An 18,909-nucleotide genomic window follows, 5' to 3' on the forward strand; every position below is an offset into this window, starting at 1 on the left:
GGTATTTAAAGATCATGCAATTGATGGAGAAACTTTGCCATTACTCACAGAGGAGCACCTCCGAGGCACCATGGGACTGAAGCTGGGGCCAGCGCTAAAAATTCAGTCACAGGTATGGTGATTTCACATAAGCACGTACTTGTGGTAGAGACTTGGATAAATGTTTATTTACAAAAAAGTAAACAGTGATCTTTTTAATACACAAAACAAACCATGTCACCCTTTTGCTCAAAACCCTGCATAGTTCCCTGTTTCTTTCTGAGTCAAAGCCCAAGTCCTGTTTGACCTGCACTCCTCTCTGCCCACCGGCCTCCCCCTCCGCTTCCTTCCCTTCCAGCCTTTCCTCTTGCTCACGTGCTCCTGGTTGCCCTTGAGCGCTGAGGACACACTCCATGTGAGGCCCCGCCACTGGCCATCTCCTCTCCTGAGATCTTCTTCTGTGTCCTCATTGTCGCTCATCTTCCTCTTTCCTCACGTGTGCTTTCTCACGGAGGTCACTCTGATCACTCTAGCTAAAGTTGTACACTGCCAGTGTCCCACACCCCCGATATCTCTCTTCCTCTATTCCTTTCTTCCTCATACTACCCGTCATCGTCACCGTAAATGTAATCTATTTATGTTATGTTCATTGTTGATTGTTGATTTCCCTTTATCCCATTAGAATGTAAACTCTTTGAGAGAGGGGATTTTTATCTGACTTGTAGATTTATGGATTCTTTGAAAATGTAAAACATACAACAGGTCAATAATTATTTTTGAAAAACTGACTTTCTCAAAAGTGAAATCATAACACAGAAACTAACTTGTCCCAGAATTTATACAGAATTATACCTACTTATAATAAATATTTATGCCAAGAGCTGATGTTTCAGATTGTGTTTTAAAAACTACTTTTTGTCTAAAAATTTTAAAGTAGAGAAATCTCTTCTTTCCAGTGTAAATGCTTTAATGTTTCCTTTTTTTTTTTTTTTTTTTAGTTTTTATTTTGGAATAATTTTAAAGATAGTGAAGTTTCAAAGATAATCCAGAGAGTTCATCCAGCTTTCCCCAAAGTTAACATTCTGTATGACATGGCACATTGCTCAAAATTAAGAAATTAACATTGGTAAGATGTTTTTTTAAATTAATCACTTTTGATTAGTGAGAAACTGTATATCTTGGCATACTTACAATGATTTCTTCTCAAATGTGATCTTCTCTGGCTTTGATTTATCACTCATTTTTGAGCTATCCTCTGACAGCACACACACTTCCCCAGAGCCCTGCTGAGCTACTGTATCCCATCTCCCCGTGTCTTCCCAAAAGCCTTCCCAAAAGCTGAGAGAAAGGCCCAATTAATGCCAGACATTAATGAAACAGGGTGGTCAGAGGGTCCTTGGGATTGAGAACTGAAGCAGCAGAATTGGAGCAGCATTTGGAATTCTAGAAGCTGAGCAGGAAAGAGTCCATCACTGGATAGGATGACAAGGTCTCAACCACCAAGATGGAGATTGAGGATAAATCTTGATAGTAGCAAGCTCTGCCAAGCAGGAAGCCCACCCCCAGAACAGAAACTCAGAAGGTAGATCGGAGCAGGGTGTACAAAAAAAGGGATGGGAAAATGAATTTACTGGGATTTAGTGACTCAGATATATTATCAGAATGGAAGCAACTTGCAATCTGAACTGTGCCAGTGAAGCCTGAGTTCCATCCAGGGTCAGCTTGTAGCAAAGACAACCAAAGCACTCACTGTGTGGTATCCCCAAGCAGTCTGGTTTATGCCTGCCTGGTGACTGCTGGGTGCAAAAGAATTCTGGCTTTAGTCAGGGTGGGACTGGTCAGCTGTGGAAGTGTGATGGGATGTTTGTGAGATCCTTTGTAGGACCACAGAAGAAGGGCCAGAGGGTATGAAATCACACAGTCTAGATGAACCACAGCAAACTAGGAAGGGAATTAGATGTCAGAGCCATCCTGATACCCAGTTTGAAAGCTGTAAACACTGTCTGATTCTGAGACAAAGAAAAGCCCACCACATACTAGAATTGTGACTGTTACAGCTCTGTGTTTCGGGCTGGAAATTACCTCAGCCTTCCTGTCAACTGTGGTTCAGGTACGATATTGAAAGAATTCATAGGCTTAATTACTACCTTATTTTGTCTTCAAAGGTATCTCAGCATGTGGGAAGTATCTTTTACAAGAAAACTCTTTCACTTCCTACTCACACAAGACAAGCATTGGATCAACCAGCAGATATATCCCCTCTTTTGGATTTTAATTCCTGGAGTGATACGTTGAGCATTCCTTGTTCACAGGATTCATAATTCTTCCAAGAATTGAGGCAGATTGTATGAGAAGTTGAAGACCCGTAAAGACCAAGAACAGCTGGTGGATGTACTTCCATGGCAAGCACCTGCCTAACAAGTACAAGATTCTAAATTCGATTCCCAGTACAAAAAAACCCAAGAACAATCTTCATCAGTTGTCAAAAATAACCTAAGAATATTAGCAAGGACATATTAGAGGACAAAATGGAGAGAGAGAGAGGGACAGACAGACAGACAGACAGACAGACAGAAACCAGCCTTCTTAGGACTGTTGTAGAAGAGGCTCAAACACCCAGCTTCCTTCCAGGGCTGCAGTGATTCCAGTACCAAGAGGCTAGAGAATTCATAAAGAAAGCTGCAGGATGTTTCTAAGCAGAAGACTCCAAAGAAACCAAAAGAGATGAAAGTGGGGGGAAAAAAATCCTTTTTATTCCACTCATTTCCCATCACCTGACTCTGACAGAGACAAGGACTGGGGTCTGAAGGACACAGAAGAGAAGGTGGAGAAAGACATGACAGAAAGTGGAAAAGCTGGCCCTAGGCTTCCTCACAGAAGTATGCAGCTTCAAGCTGGCCCACCTAGAAAATGGAGGAAGCCTTAACCTTAAAGTTTCAAGCTTGGACTGTGATAAAAACAGCATGATACTGGGAAAAACAAACACACACACACACACACACACACACACACACACACACACACACACAAACCCCAAGGATCAATACAACAGATTAGAAGATGTAGAAACAGCTGCAGACATACATAGCTACCTTATCTTTGACAAAGGTGTCAAATAACTTCACTGGAAAAAAAGCCTCTTTAATAAATAGTGCTGGAAAAACTGACTTTCCATTTGCCAAAGATTAAAACTAGACCCATATCTTTTGCCATGAACTACACTAAAATCAAATGGATCAAATATCTAAATATTAAAACAGAGAAACTAAATCTTTTGGAAGATAGAATAGGTAGAACTCTTGGAGACCTTGTATATGCAAAGACTTTATGAACAAAACTCCAATCACACAGGAACTAGCACAGAGATGCAACAACTGGGATCTCATCTTATTAAAAAGCTTTTATGCAACAAGAGAAACCACCAACAGAGTGAAGATACAACCTACAATGTAGGAAAAATTTTTGGCAGCTGTTCCTCAGACAAAGAACTACTGTCTAGAATATATAAAGAACTCAAAATAGATGCCCCTCAATTTAAAGACTCAACTAAAAATGGGCATCTGAAATGACTTTCTCAAATAAATATATGAAAATATGTTCAACATCATTGATCATTTGAAAAATTCAAGTTAAAACAACACTGAGATCCTATCTTACTTTGGAAAGAATGGCTGCTATCAAGAAATCAACCAATACCAAATGCTGGAGGAAAAAAGGAAACTTTTCCACTGCGGGTAGGAATGTGAGCTGGTGAAACCATGCTGGAGGTCAATGTGGAGATTACTCAAAAAACTAGGACTGGAGGTTCCATTCAACCCAGCTACTGCCCTTCTTGGTAGCTTCCTGAAGGAATTAAAAACATCATACCATAGTGATATATGCATACCCATGTTTATGGAAGCACAGTTTGTAATAGCTAAATCTTGGAAATAGCCCAAACCCATCGGCTGATGAGTAGATAAAGAATATTTTTTAAAAAAATACTACTCTACCATAAAGAAGGATAAGCTTGCGACATTTCTAGCTAAATGGATGTGCCTTTAGGCCATTCTCATAAGAACATGTGTAAACACTGCATTGTTTCTCTAGTGTGAGAAACCGAAAGTATAAATAAGGATCAAAATGTATGATAGATACTGTGATATAGGAAGAAAATGTTCAAATGGAAAGGGGAACTAGGGATGAGGGAAACGGGAAGGAAAGGGAAAGAAAAAAACATGAGAAAAGAAAGAAAACATGGAAACGAAGCTTTTGGGGAAAAAAAAAGGAGGGAAGGGTCCAGGGATATAACTCAGTGGAATAAGCGCCTGCCTGAAAAGTGCGAGGTCCTGAGTTTGAGTTCCAGTACCCACCAAAAAAAAAAAAAAAGGAAAAAGGAGATTGAAGAGAAGGGTAAAGGAGTGTAAAAAAATTAAATTGTGTCTTGTACAGGTACAAATTCCCTGTAATGAAGAGATCATTATGTATACCTAAAATGTACCAGGAAGTGTAATTTTAAAAATAAATAAAATAAAATATAAAAAAGCTTGAGGATGTGTTACTCAAGAGTAGGTGTTTTACTTATGGAATGAGGCTATGTTATGATGCGAGGATTCATGATATAATGGGGAAATGGAAAGTTGTAGGCGCCACTCAAATTTTCTCCAAGGATGAGCAAGGAAGTATCTTTGCAAAACAGGTCTAAAGTGACAAGAGGGGGAGACTACCGCCTCTTTCCATCTGTGGAGTCCCATCTTCCAACTTAATATTTCACAGAATGGCTCTGAAAGGGTAACACAAGAACAATTTGCTCAAGAAGGGGTCTGGCTGACAGGGTATGGGAAAGACTTTACTGTATACCCCATTGGACATTTTGAATTTTTAACCACAAGAATGCATTTTGTATTTAAAATTTTTTTGTTTAAAACAAACAAACTGTAGTAGTAGGAAGCCTCTTCTATGGACCCCAAAATCTCTCTTCCTGAAATTCTTGCCCGGATGTAATCCTCTCTCCTTGAGAGTAGGCGGGGTTTATTCTGTCTTTTCTCTTACCTGAAATGTGGTAGATGATGGGAGGCCCCTTCTGAGGCCTCAGCCTTGGCCCTGACACTGTCCTCGGATTGTTCATTCTGTGAAGCCAGTTTCTGTGTGCACAGGCAGCCCTGTGGAACTATGATAAACTTGGCAGTGGACCTTCTGAAGCCTGCCAGCAGCCACTTGCCCATCAGGCAGAGGAAGGCACTGTAGCTCTGCCCCATAGCCGAATGGCAGTTCATGAGACAGCTGATCCTGAGGCTCAGGGCGTCTTGCTCTTCAATTCTCACATTACAGAAACTGAGATGATAAGTGTATGATGTTTGCAGCAACTAAGCTTTGGAGTAATCTGTCTCACAGCAACAGAAAAGAAAATAAATCACATTTAACAAACACAAATAGCATGCTACCCACCTGGACTTCTAATTTAGATGGTGGGCTTCTGACATCACTTCCGAACAAGCCATGCCGATTTAGTTGAGTTTTGCTTTATTTTTACTATGAAGATCACAGATCACATAAAAGTATATTATACCAACAAATACACTTGTAAATTGTTCATGTACTCTCTTAGTCCCTTGCTGAAACACAGAAAGAGGAGAAAAATAATCCCCCCACATTTCAGAGTTTTATTAATTTTATATAAGATAATATGACAATAAGCTGGTGAATAACAAATGCCAAGTTATTTGAAAATAACTTGAAAAGTATCTCTTTTTCTATTTCTCCCTTTTTCTTCATCCAGGGTTCAGTGTACCGAAGAAATTCTGTCACACGACCTTTTACCTGTTCTAATCCCTATGATTTAGAAAGTTCATGCACTATTCAGGGTAAGTTAGCAGATGCTATGGTGAGGAATAAAAACAAAACCTTAATTAATACTTTTAGTGGCAAGGGGATTATATGGCTTAATTCATATGATGACCTGAATATTTTATTCCTACTAAATGAGTCAATTCAGTTGGTAACTGATTTGAACAGATGTGTCTCAGTGTTGCTCTCAGGAAAACATTCTCGTATGTCTTTCTGGTGTGTACTATCACACAAAAAAGCACTGGGCTTAATGTTATCACGCAGTAAAAGGAGAAGAAGCCGAAGCAGTAGAGACATGTAAGGCAGGCTCTCTCCAGTTCTCAGGAGTCCTTACTGGAGGAAGAGGAGGCTGCAATTACTGTACTCGTCCAAACCAAGATTGCTTTCTCTGCAAGTTAAAGATTCCTAACACCTTTAACAAAATGGATACTTCAGTAGCAGAGATGATTTTGGAAGAAGAAAACTTGACTTACAGTATCATCAGGCAGTTTAGACTTTTCTTCACATTCGGCTTTAGTCTTGAGCATACTCTGAACTGTCTGTGAAAATAAAACACAAATAGCAAAAACTACCCCAAAAATCTCTTTTTGCGGGGGAGTAGCAGATAAAGAGCTTCTCTGAGAGTCAGTGTACAAACGCTGGACTATAGCAACATGGGGAAGACAAGGAGGGAAGTGTATTCTCTGGATCCAGGAAGACTCTGAAGTGTGACTCAAAGCTCATGGAGAGAGCGAAGAGAGAAATTTCAGTGAAAAGGAAGGAGGTAGTGGGTGATACCTCCTCCTTGAGAGGGAATTCACTGCATGAGGGGAGTGGTTCAAACCTGCACACAGTGACAGCTGGCGACCCTAGAGGCCTCCTTGGAGACATGCAGCAGAGGAGGGGAGAAGCAGCTGTGAAAGACTGCCCTGGCTGGTGGTGAGGGCCGAGGGCTCTGTCATCCCATGTGGGAGAGTGATTGGCCAGGAGCAATACGGAGATGAGCGGGCTGAGTTCGGAACTCAGAGCTACTGCTGGCTCAATCCCATTGACTCCCACAGAAGAGGCACAGACAACTGTAGGCCAAAAGAGTCTGCCTCTTGGCCAAAAAGCTCAGGTTTTCAAATTATTCACTACCCTGCCAAAAAGCTCCTGCTAGCTTGCTGGGATATATCAGCACAGATTGGACATTGACTCCACATATCCTCTAGCGCTGACAACAGAAAAACCTGGAAGTGACCTCTCTCTCTCTCTCTCTCTCTCTCTCTCTCTCTCTCTCTCTCTACTCTCTCTCTCTCTCTCTCTCTCTCTCTCTCTCTTACTCTCTCTCTCTCTCTCTCTCTCTCTCTCTGTGTGTGTGTGTGTGTGTGTCTGTCTGTCTGTCTGTCTGTCTGTCTGTCTCTCTGTTTTTTGCTGTGGTGGTGGTTTTGCTTTTTGCTTTTTTTCTCCTTCATTGTTTGCTCTTGTTTTTGTATGCATGTGAACATGGTTCCTGCCTCTTTCTGGCTGTGGTTCTATTCTGTTCTTCTTTTTATCTCTTCTTTCTCTCTTTGCTTCCAGTCTTCTCCACAATTTTCAAAATTAGTGTGATCCCTCTTCTCCCCCATCCTTACTTTTAATCTCTTTTCTTCTACTTCTCTATTTTCTCCTTAATCCATTTCAAATTTTAACCCCTGAGGGCAAAATTAACATATTAAGGATTTATATACTGCATATAATTTTCTAGTTTGTTTTAGACTTTGTTATAAAACCATAAATCTAGTTCATATGGTTAAAAGTGGCAAATTAATGGTTAGCTCAATTTGTCATTTTTTAGGTTGTGTTTGATGGTATTGGTACCACTATAATGAAAGGTGACATAATTGTTCTAAACAGCTATTCTTCCTAGTATTCCATGACTGAGATTGACTAAAGGTCACAAAAAGTATTGTAGCACAGTGCCAAAGAATCAGGGACTGAGCCCAACAAGCAACAACTTCTCCTTTCCAACAAACTGAAGAGGTTAGATCTTCCAACAGACTCAAAATCCCAAAACCAGCTATATTTACAGGATACCTCAGAAAAGTCATTACCTAAGAGTCCTAAACACTAGCAATAAAGCAATCCACCATACACAACTTACAAGCATCACCCCAGGAATTAAACTTGAAAAAGAGAGAAAAGAAAATGAGAAAACACTTAAGCAAAATGCAACCCCAGACATCTAGTTCACCAAAGGCAAATCCATGGGGCAATGGGGTTGGACAATCCAGAAGCTCCAACTAGGTCTATCTGAAGTGGAAACATCAAGGCAATTGAATGAAGCTCTGGAAAATATACGCCATTATTTCATTACAGATGTAAGAAAAGTCCATTTTCTAGACAAGTTTAGTCATTTATTATACTTATCCTGCCTCTTCTTTGGAAAATAAATTCCTCTTTAAATAGGTAATGCAAGTTCCAAGACCTTCGTTGTATGTGACAATACCTATAGGATGTTGTTGTACAGCTAGAAGAACCAAACTATCCACTAAAGGAAATTGTTCACTTGAACACCATCGGGTGCCATTTTTTTTTGTCAATTTTGTTAATAAAGGATTTTATTTAAAGAGGAAAAAAGGGTAGAAGTAATACAGAATTTCAAAAAAACAGTAAGAAATCACTAGTTGATATATTATATATTGTCATCTTAGAAGTCGCTGTTCAAGTTACAAAATTAAAGCATACATTTAAACAGTGAGACTGCAAACAGTTCTTTCCAATGATCCAACAAAAACTTAGTAACATGGTTACCTGTCTTACACACTTAAACATACATGTGGTTATATCCTTTAGAGCACTTTCTTTTCCTCTCTTTTTTATAATAACAATTACACATTTTAGGTTTTATTACTCCTATAGTTCTTATTACTTTGTTTGAAAAGAATAAAACCAAATGTGACAAAGCAAAATGGAGTCATTTAAAACAAGAATAGACATAGTATATGATGTAAAAACAAAATACAAGGTGATCAACAATGGCTACTATAATGCCTCTTGCTATCTTCAAAAGAATTGCCCATATCTTTAAGAGGGTAAGATTAAACATACCAAAACAGAACAAAACAGATCATAAGGAAACAATTTGAAGAAACACTGATTTCAAAGCAAGTCCACTGGAGACCTTCACTGTCTGTCTTATTGCCTCTAGTTTTCTTCCAAATAGTTGTCCCCATCTTCATACACAGTGAATACATACTGAGCCTTATAGAACTAATCTGATCACAACAGGGTGATGAAGGCTTTTTAGGTCAAGACCTGACATTGGGGAAGTCAATAGTGACTGCCATAATGTCCCTCATTCTCTTCATAGTAGCTGTCCTTATCTTTACGTACACTGAAATTGAACATGAGACTAGTCTAATATCACTCTGAACAGTGAATAATAGTTTTGCTAGATTTTATATCATAATGCTACAGAATTAGCACTGGGTTTCTTAGTGTCTCTTCTTCTTCAGAGTATCTGTTTGTTACATCGTACATTATATAATCTGTTCCTGTAAACTGTTTAGAAATTCTCCCCATGTGTGAATCTCTTCTACATGTATATCTATCCTTTCTGTATTATAGGGAAAAATAGATCATAACAAGACAAAAAAACAAATTCCTAGAAAAACATGAAATGAAAAAGACATATAAAACCACATTATTAGGTGATCCCCAGTAGTTACTATGCTTTCTTTTGTTATTTTCAATAGAGTTGTCCACATCATCAGACATATAATAATTGAACATAGCATTACATAGCTGTTTTAATAAAAACACAACTTTGGAGACATTGTATGACTTCAAAAGCAGTTAATAATCAAACTGGAATGGGTATCTTATTACATCTTGTCATCTTCAGAGTGGTTGCCTCTACTCTTAGACTCAATATTATCAAGCATACTAAATTCGAATAAGATCAGTCAAGGCAAAACAGCAGTTTAACTAACCAGCTTCAAATAAGATCAGTCATAGTAGACAATGTAAGTAATACAGGGCTTCAGTTTAAGTTAATAGGAAATTAAGGATAGTTACCATGGTATAGTTTGCTATTTTGGGGATAACTATCTATGCCCTCAAATTTAGTATGATTTAACTGACCTGAACAAAATAAAGTCAAACTAAGCAGAGCGATAAGATTACTGTGGCTTTTAAATCCTGATACACTGTTAGCAATGTCCTCTGCCTTCCTTTTTCAGGCAATTCCTCACCTTTCCCTTTCTCCAGGATGCTTTGTATATTTTGGGTCCCACTAACTCCTTTAATTTTTAGATTAAGGGGGCAACATGTTATCTATCTGAGTGGTGCTGAACCTTTTAAACCCCTGAGCTTGATCTTGAGCTGTACTCTTTTAACTTATTAAAGCCACAAGGTTTTCCTTCCTTCTAGCTTTGTAGTTCTACACTGCACAAAAGTGTTATAACTTTCCAACCTATCCGCAGCTGCTGGACGAGTTGTCGCTATTCCTCTCTGGTTCCCTGTCACTTAGAGCTTCATTTTCTCATCTTTGACTTTCAGTTTATTAACCTTCTTTCAGGTTGAATATATTTCCTATTCAGAGCATCTCAATGGATCCTTCCTCCTAATCTACTCTGCCTGTGTTTCTTTTTGTTAGTATATCTATGTTAAAAATTATAGCCCACCTTCTCTGCCTCGATTTTGCTATTCTATTTTTCTGCTATTATTTGTCCATTTTTCTCCTTCATTCCACTGTCCTCCTTGTTCACTGAGGCCTCTCTGCCACTGTTGCTGGAATCCTGGTATTTTTTCTCTCTCTCTATCTCTAGAATATCCTTCAGTATTTTCTATAGGGTTATGTTGGTGGCCATGAACTCCCACAGTTCCTCTTTGTCTTGGAAACATTTTGTTTCTCCATTAATTTTGAGAGAGAGATTTTCAGGGTACATTAATCTTGGTTGGAGGTTATTTTCTTTCAGGGCTTGGACTATTTCCCCCAGGCTCTTCTCAATTTAATAGTTTGTGTTGATAAGTCTGTTATTTTGATGATTTGTCCTTTGTAGGTGACCTGCTTCTTTTCTCTGGCCACTTTTAATATTCTGTTCTTGTGGTGGATTTCTGGCATCTTGATTATTATATGTCTGGGTGTAGATCTGTTTTGGTTGTAGCCAGCTGGAGTTCTGTATGCTCATTTATCTGGGTATCATTTCTTTTTCCTATGCTTGGGAAGTTTTCCTTAATTATTTCTGTGAACAGTCTTTGTAATTCATTTGTGGTTACTCCTGCTTCTTCGCTTAAGTTTTTTATTCTTAAGTTATAGATCCTCTTGTCGTCTTCCAGCCTTTGAATTGTTATTTCTTGGTTCCTTATTATTTTTAATAGGTCTTTTCTTTCACAATCACACATTGTAAATCTCTCTTCAAGTTTCAAAAGGCTAGCTTTTGTTTCTGTCAAGGCATTCTTCCAGCTTCCAATGGAGTTTTTAGTTTCCTGGTAGTCTCTTTGGATCTGCTTCATGTATTCTAGGCTTTGTTTATATTCTTCACCAAAGGCTTCTCTTCCTTTTCTGGGTTCCTCCCTTCTTTCCTCTGTGTTTTCTTGAGGGGGGCTTAGTATTTCTTTAATTAACCTTTTTATTTCTTGTCTCATTTGGGTTAGAATTTCAGTTTTAAGTTCATCTATGAAGTCACGAATGTATTTCTTTATGTCTGCTGATGTTGTGGCTAATGATTGCTGGACTGGTTCTCTTCGTATTTACCTCCCCTTGGCTTATTTTCTCAGGGTTAGTGACTGGAGGTTTTGTCTTATCTTTTGCTCTTGTCATGTTTCTGGATTCTTTCAGACAGGTGTGTGGAGGAGGTCTTAGGCATCTCTATATTCCTTACAGTTTTTCTAAAGCGTGCTGGCTAGGGGCTCGCTGCTCTCTCCAGTTTGCTGATATCTGAGGTGGCACACAGGGATGCTTCCAGGTTGGCCCCTCCCCTCTGAGGCAGTCAACCTGCAACTGCCTTCAGCACTTTACGCTGTGCTGTGGCAGATCACAGGGGTCAGCACAATTTCATCCCTGGCTATTGGTTCCCGACCAGCGGCGTGGTTCAGCCCAAGCTGCTCCCACCAGTCCTCTCTGGGCCAGGGGCAATTGACTGACACCACCGCAGCACCTGGCTCTGCCAAGATGTCTTCCAGTCAGCCTTCCACGTCGTGGGACCCAATCCCCGGCACTCACCGGGAATCAGTGTAGTTCTCCACCTTGGCTCCACTCCACACTGCACCACATCCTTCCACCAAGGGCTCGGGACTCAACAATTGCGTTATTGGCAGCCGCAGCTTCAGTGTAACCTTGAATCATCTGTCTCCATGACGCTCCCAGCACAGCATGGAATGGGTCTCAGTGAGTGTGTCTGGCTTCAGCCCTCCATCCGCGCTTTTCTTTCTCTTCCTGGTTTTATTTTTCTTTCAGTTTCCTCCTGGGTTGTGAGAATTGTTCTCCAATCATCTGGCCCTCTCCATGTTGTCAGATTCTAGCATCTGGGCTATTTTCCCCAGAGAGGTTCTCTATCCAGCTTCTTAGCAAGCTGCCATTCCCCACCCCACCCCCACCCCTCCCACCTCCCGTGCCATTTTTTAAAAAACAAAATCTGAATGCTTTCAGGCTGTGCTCATTTCAAAAAACTATTCTTTAAATATATTGCACCTCCTTCTTTACCTCATTCCCCATTAGATGATTTTTATATTAGCAGCTAGAGTTACAAAAAGTTTATAAAACTTATTACTGACTTAAATTATTTTTTTCCTAGTGTTAGGAATTTATTCTTGTCAAACAAAGTAAAAGTCTCAAAAGTCTTAGTGTAAGAAAATTGTTACCTTCTTTTTAAAAGCAATTAGCCCTTAGTTCTTGGTGGAAGGACAAGGAGATACACTATAAGTTTTTGGCTATTTCAAACCATTTTAAATTTGTAAATTTCTGATTATGTCAAACCATTTTGAGAAACCCTGTTGATGTCAATGTTTTTTACTATTATAAAATTAAACTAATCATTCTGCAGTTCCCAACTAAAGCTTGCCTTTTCAAGGCAATGTGAATTGCCTTGAAATGTGATTATTTATTTATTTATTGCTACTGAGACTCGAACTCAGGCCTTTGTGCTTGCCAGGCAGGTTCTGAACTACATCCCCGGCCTGAAGTGTAATTTTAAAAACGCTATGAATTTTTAAACTTTTAAACTTGCTGCAGTAGAAGCCACATTACTGTAAATCCCCCGCAGAACTCTCCCCTGGACTTCCAGCACACTTACCTCCCTTCTCGCCACTTTCTGACACAGTCCTGTCTCGTCTCTTTACTTGCACTGCTGTGACTGCCTACCTCCCTGAAAGGACGCGGAACATGACTTTCATGGTCATTTGGGCCTTGGGAAAGAACCAGAAGTCTCATGGTACCAGATCTGGTGAAGAAGGACACATCATTTTTATTTGACAGTAATTGCCATAAATGTTCGATTGACGAGGACTGATCATAAAATATAGAAAAATGTTTATGTTTTATAGTAGAAGACATGTCACCACCAAATACTCACAATATTCCCTCTTGCCTTGAAAACACTTATTCTATCTTTGGAAATGTGTCTTTTACTGTAATAAGTTTGTTTTGTTTCATTTTGCTTTGTTTTGTTTGAGACAAAGTCTCACTGTGCAGCTCAGGCTGACCTTCAGAGCAGTTGTAACTCAGACTGGTCTTGTAACTCAGACTGGTCTTGAACCTGAAACAATCCTCCTGCCTCAACCTCCTACATGCTGGGGTTACTGTGTGTGCTACCACACCCAGTTTAAACTTTTAAATATATAAACATTCACCGTGTCTTTCAATCATCCATGTATGCATCGTACTGGGTCTCTTTTGAGTAATTTACAGATTCTCAGAAATAATTAGAAAACTTTCGGTTCTTCAGTCTTCATGCTGAACAATTCATTCACCCAATATATATTTACTAACAACCTATGGGAAAAAAAAAGAACCTATGAGCCAGGTTGGGTGTCTCAGGTTGAGGTGAAAGGTGAATTACATAGATCCTCCCTTCAAATTACTTGATCAAAATGTTTTGTAAGCAACAATAGTCTTCTCTCTCTGCATGTCTGTCTGTCTGTGTGTGTTTATGCAAGCCAAATTTGAAAGGGGAAGAGAGTAAATATTGGTGTCTACCAGGCAGAGTTCAGTTTTATGTTATTATTAATCAAACTAAAAGTATAGTGTGCCACGGTGCTTTGGAGCATAGACTAGAAGTCATCCAACTAGTTACTCTCTGAACACTACAGAATGACAACTGTAGACATTTCTGTCCTTCAATATGGGTCAGGCTGATAAAGGGCTGATCAGCTAACCTGTTCTGTGACATTTGTGTGAGTAATCCAACAAGTTCTGAGCAGGAAGCACAGTGTTTGCTGGAGTCGTTTCAAATGCAGTGATGTGCTGTCCTTTGCTTTAATAATAGAAACTGCGGCAGTCTTCTTTCATCTACAAAACAGAGATTACAAGTTTTTAGAGAAAGCATTGGTACAATTTGATAAATACTAGTTGAGAAAAGTTTTCCCATGTTTTCAAGACTTCAATGCAGTCTTCTGGCATGTACTTATTTAGGTCCTCAAACACCAAATAAATAAAAACAGATTCATTCAAAACAGCAAAAAGAAGTTTTGCCCATGATGTTTTTTCCTTATGAATGAGATGGTGATCAGGTAATTGTTAAATGAGATTGTAATTACTGTCATAATCCAACAATTGATTCAGAAACTTTTAGTACTCAGCTTTTCTTAAATCATCAAGTTAGCTGGTTGCGCTTTATGGTAACACCAACAGTCTCTGTCACTGAAACCAGTCACTTATTGAGTAAGTAAATTAGTAAAGATTCATAGGGCGGGGAACTGAATGAATTAGCCCACACCTGGTTGTTTCGGTCATACAGACATGAGGAGGATATCAGCAACTCCAAAGGACAATTCTAAACAGAAACAAAAAATAATACATTTAGTCCTGAATGATTTGGGGGTAAATCTTTATTCTAATCTGACTACTGTTTTCACAATAACGGCATAACAAATCATTATTTACTAGGCTTATCTATTCCTGCCAAACTCTGGAGGCAAATGACATCTACTGTAAGTGTTCTAAGCATTGCTGCTTTCTTTACAAAGAAGTTTTCCTTTTATTTGTTTGTTTGTCTGTGTAATAACAGGGATCAAACCTAGGCCCTCGTGTAAGTTAGGCAAGCATTCTGCCACTGAGCTTCTCAGTCTTGGGAGCTGCCCAAAGTGAATAAGCAAGCAGGTTTAGTTCTTATGCATATTAGTTATTAGCACTAAAATACTCAGGTCATGAATTAGGGTTTTATTTTTAATATTAAAATGGCAAGATATGGTGTGCATGCTTATAATACTAGCAGTTGGGAGACAGGAGGATTGCTGTGAGTTGGAGGCCAACCTGAACTACACAGTGAGACCCTGTCTCAAAATAAAAAATTAAAATAAAGGACAAGAATAAGAACTTTCTAAAAACATATAGATTAGTATATAAAGGAAATAAGCCTGTGTAGATACTATAAAATACAATAATTCTACAAAGATTCAAACATTTTTCATGAACATTAAAATCTGCAATTTAAAAACAGTACCTTCAACACTTGCTATCATCTACAGAGAACTGGCTTCCTTAGTATCCACTGGGATCTCCAGGATACCAAAATCAACTGATGTTAAAAACCTGATATGCCAGGCATGATGGCACATGCCTGAGATCACAGCACTCATGAGGCTGAGGTGGGAGGGTTGCTACAAGTTTGAGGTCTGGGCTACCTAGTTAGTTCAAGGCCAGCCTGAACTGCATAGCAAGACCTTATCTCAAAAAAACAAAATTAAACTGAAGTCCCTGATCTAAATGGTATAGTGTTTGTATACACACAATCTCTTGTACACTTTAATTCATCTCTAAATTACTTATAAAACTTCTACAGTGCTCACTTCAGCAGCACATAGACTAAAATTAGAACAACACAGAAAAGATTAGCATGGCCCCTGGCCAAGAATGAGATGCAAACTTGTGAAGTGTTTCACATTTTTTTGCTAAAAACAAAACCAATGAGGTCAGTTTTAGAGCGATCCCTTCACATGTGCTTTCCAAAGTGTGCATATATTTTACCTACAAGGTTTGCTACACTGACAGCTCCACCTAGATTTCTGAATTTCCCTTCACACCCAAGATAGCACTGGAGCTGCTGATGGCTGTGAACTTCCTAGATTTTTACATAAAATAAATTATAATTTAAAAAACTTAATACAATATAATGTTTATATATAATATATATATAGTTATTCTATTGCATTGTTTAGAGAATGAAGACAAGAAAAAGTTTGTACATACTCAATGTAGATGAAATTTTTTTAACCAATACTTTAAACCCACAGTTGGTTGAATCTACACATGCAGAACCCATAGATACAGAGGGCTGGCTACAGTTCATTTGATTTTTTTTTTTTCAGTGTGGCATATCAGTTCGGATGTTCTATAGTCTCACAGTGACAGAAAACTCAATTCAAACTAGCTTAAACCAGAAAGGAAATTTGTTTATCTAGTAGCCAAAAAGACTAGACATCTGGCTTTGGTCAAAGATTAATTTAATTAATTGATTAAAGTTCAAGTGCTATCACCAAGGATGCAGTGTCTTATGCTGCGTTGTCTTCAAATTCAGAAGTGATGTCCAAGCCCAGCTCCACCCACCCCCCTGTAGGCTGCTTCCTTTACAAAGAAGTTTCTCTTTTAATTGTTTGCTTTTGCAGTACTGGGATCAAACCTACGCCCTCATGCCTAGGATAATAAAGTCTTCATCGCAGTGCAAACCTAACAGGTTCAAATTACAGGGCTGGAGGGACGAGCACATGTTCCAATACAGTCAAAGTTTTTTGGGGTCCCTTTATCTCACTGAACCTTGGGCCCAATCACTGTAGCCAAGAAGACCAGATACACTGATTGGCCCATCTCTCAAGCCTAAAATTGTTTTTAAATTTTTGTTTTTAGCCCCAAAGATTGTTTTTCATTTAATACCTTGAGAGCAACAATGATGTCTAAATTCTTTGCTCTACTTTAAAGCCCCAAAACAGCAAATACCCAAAGAATGAAACTGAGTGATTGAATAAAGTAATTGTGATGATCATGGTAGTAATGTCTTTGGATATGAACCCATATCTAGTGAAAGAGTTTTGGCCCAGACAGGACACTGTAGCCGGTAAAGCCTTAGAAGCGGAACCAAGGAGCTCCTATCTCCCCCACCCCTAGGAATTTACCTCTGCACCAAAAGAATACCAATGGGCTCCCTGTGCATCACTTAACTCCCCTTAGGTTCCACCCCAAACCTAGGCTACTTATATGCCTCCACGCGGTCCACGGAGAGATTGCAGACCGGGGGAGATTCCGTGCCCCAGGGGATGAGGGTGTCTCTCCCACATGCTCAAAACAAAGGTCATTTATATTTCATACTTTTTATCTTTTCAGCCACCGCCGGTCCTCCACAGTCCTATTATCTAGTAATCCCAGGATGCTTTGTAAAGCAATGTGTTAGAATCATAAGATAGGGGCTGGGGATTTAGCTCAGCGGCATAAGCGCCTGCCTTGTAAAGCGCGCCCGGTACCGATAAAAAGGAAAAAGACAAAAAAAAAAAAAAAAAAAAGAATCATAAGATAATGTTCATTGTCTTCCCAGGGCCTTTCCATTGTGCTTTGTGCCCAAGAGGCAGACTTCAGAAGACTGAAAGAGTTTTGTCCTAGAATAAATTACTGTAGGGTTAGGAGGCAGTGGTCTAATGCGGTGGGAAATCTTACCACTTCCTGCTTCTTCCTCAGCCTTAATTGCAACTCTCTTCCTGTTTGTGCAAGAAGAAAATACCAATCAGCTCTTAGCACGTCAGCAATGCCCGCCCTAAGCACCACCCCTGCTCAATATGGGACATAGAGACCCACAGCCACCATGGGGTGTGTGCTTCTTCACACGTCCTCATCTCAATAAACCTGTTCTTTTTGTACTTTTGCTTCTCTATTGTGCCAGAAAACTCTTTCAAAGACTACATCAGCCTCCCTTCTCTCTGACTCCGACTCAGCTCAGCCAATGGAAGCCAGAAAAAGGAGGTCGAGGGCCAGGAAGAAACAGAGAGGGAAGAGTGTAGATTATTTGACGCCCTTCCTACTTTCTTCACAGAAGCTGCTGCTTCTGGCCGGCAACTGTCTTCTGTAGCTACCATCCTACTCTCCCAAGTCCTGTTTCTGGGGCACCCGGCCCTTTCCTGGTCATCTCAGGCTAAGGGCTGGGATGGTTGTCTGCCATTGTTAGTCCATGTTGGTTTCTTCCCACACGTTTGTAATTGGTCCTTCACTATCTTGTGAGCAACTCATTTAGATGTGCTTTGTGTGCATTGCCAAGATCCTGACTCATACACACATTATCAGAAAACCCAGCTCACACAGGCTTAAACATAAATGAAATTTATTAAATCGTGTAACTGAAAATGTAGACATCTTGCTTTCGGCTGATGTAGTTGCTCAAATGATATCAAGAACTGGAAGGGATTTTATTAACCAGATAGCCACCTTAGTTATAGCATAAGTAAGTCTATGTTGCAGGAAGGGGGAAAGGAAGTTTTTTGTTAGGGTGTATTGTTTGTTTGTTTGGTTTTGCTTTTTGAGACAGGGTCCACTCTGTAGTTCAGGCTATCTTAAACTCACTATGTACCCCAGGCTGGCCTCGAACCCACAGTGATCCTCCTGCCTTAGCCTTTTGAGCTTCGAACTCTTTTCTAACAGCATTAATCCCCCCTTGAGTGCAGAGTTCCTTATGTCCTAATCACCTCCCTAAAACCTCACCTCTTCATACTATTGTAGGCAGCTAAATTAGTTATAAACATTACAGGCAGTTAGATAGGGCTGGGCCCTCAGTGTAGAAGACAGTCCTGGCCAGGTGTGGTGGCCCATACCTGTAACCCCAGCACTTAGGAGGCTGAGGCCAGAGGATCACTAAGAGTTTGAGGCCAGCCTGCACTACATAGTGAAATCGTGTTTAAAACAAAAAAAGATTGTGGCAAGAGGCACATTCACTAAAGGCCAGACTTCAAGAAAAAGAACACTAACCC

At 39.6% G+C, this 18,909-nt stretch overlaps 1 protein-coding gene and 1 non-coding gene across 3 annotated transcripts in view; both read left to right on the forward strand.

Annotated features, from left to right (window-relative positions):
* The window catches only part of Samd7 (sterile alpha motif domain containing 7), a 30,218-nt gene extending 25,708 nt beyond the window's left edge, over positions 1 to 4,510 (forward strand). Inside the window, exons 7-9 of one of the 2 annotated variants that reach the window (XM_063227128.1) lie at positions 2 to 112; positions 978 to 1,105; positions 2,145 to 2,263. In XM_063227128.1, the coding sequence (XP_063083198.1) occupies positions 2 to 112; positions 978 to 1,100 (234 nt within the window). In that variant the 3' untranslated portion in view covers positions 1,101 to 1,105; positions 2,145 to 2,263. Of the gene's footprint in view, position 1; positions 113 to 977; positions 1,106 to 2,144 lie in introns of both variants that reach the window. The other variant, XM_063227127.1, reaches the window with a different exon arrangement.
* Positions 4,511 to 15,745: 11,235 nt separating this feature from the next.
* LOC111755138 (U6 spliceosomal RNA) lies at positions 15,746 to 15,852 on the forward strand. The gene has a single exon (XR_002789719.2). It is a non-coding gene; the product is annotated as a U6 spliceosomal RNA (small nuclear RNA).
* Positions 15,853 to 18,909: the final 3,057 nt, after the last annotated feature.

The sequence above is a fragment of the Cavia porcellus genome, unplaced genomic scaffold, assembly GCF_034190915.1.
Source record: "Cavia porcellus strain 051 isolate PalLab524CR breed Dunkin Hartley unplaced genomic scaffold, mCavPor4.1 scaffold_17, whole genome shotgun sequence".
Taxonomy (NCBI): Eukaryota; Metazoa; Chordata; class Mammalia; order Rodentia; family Caviidae; genus Cavia; species Cavia porcellus.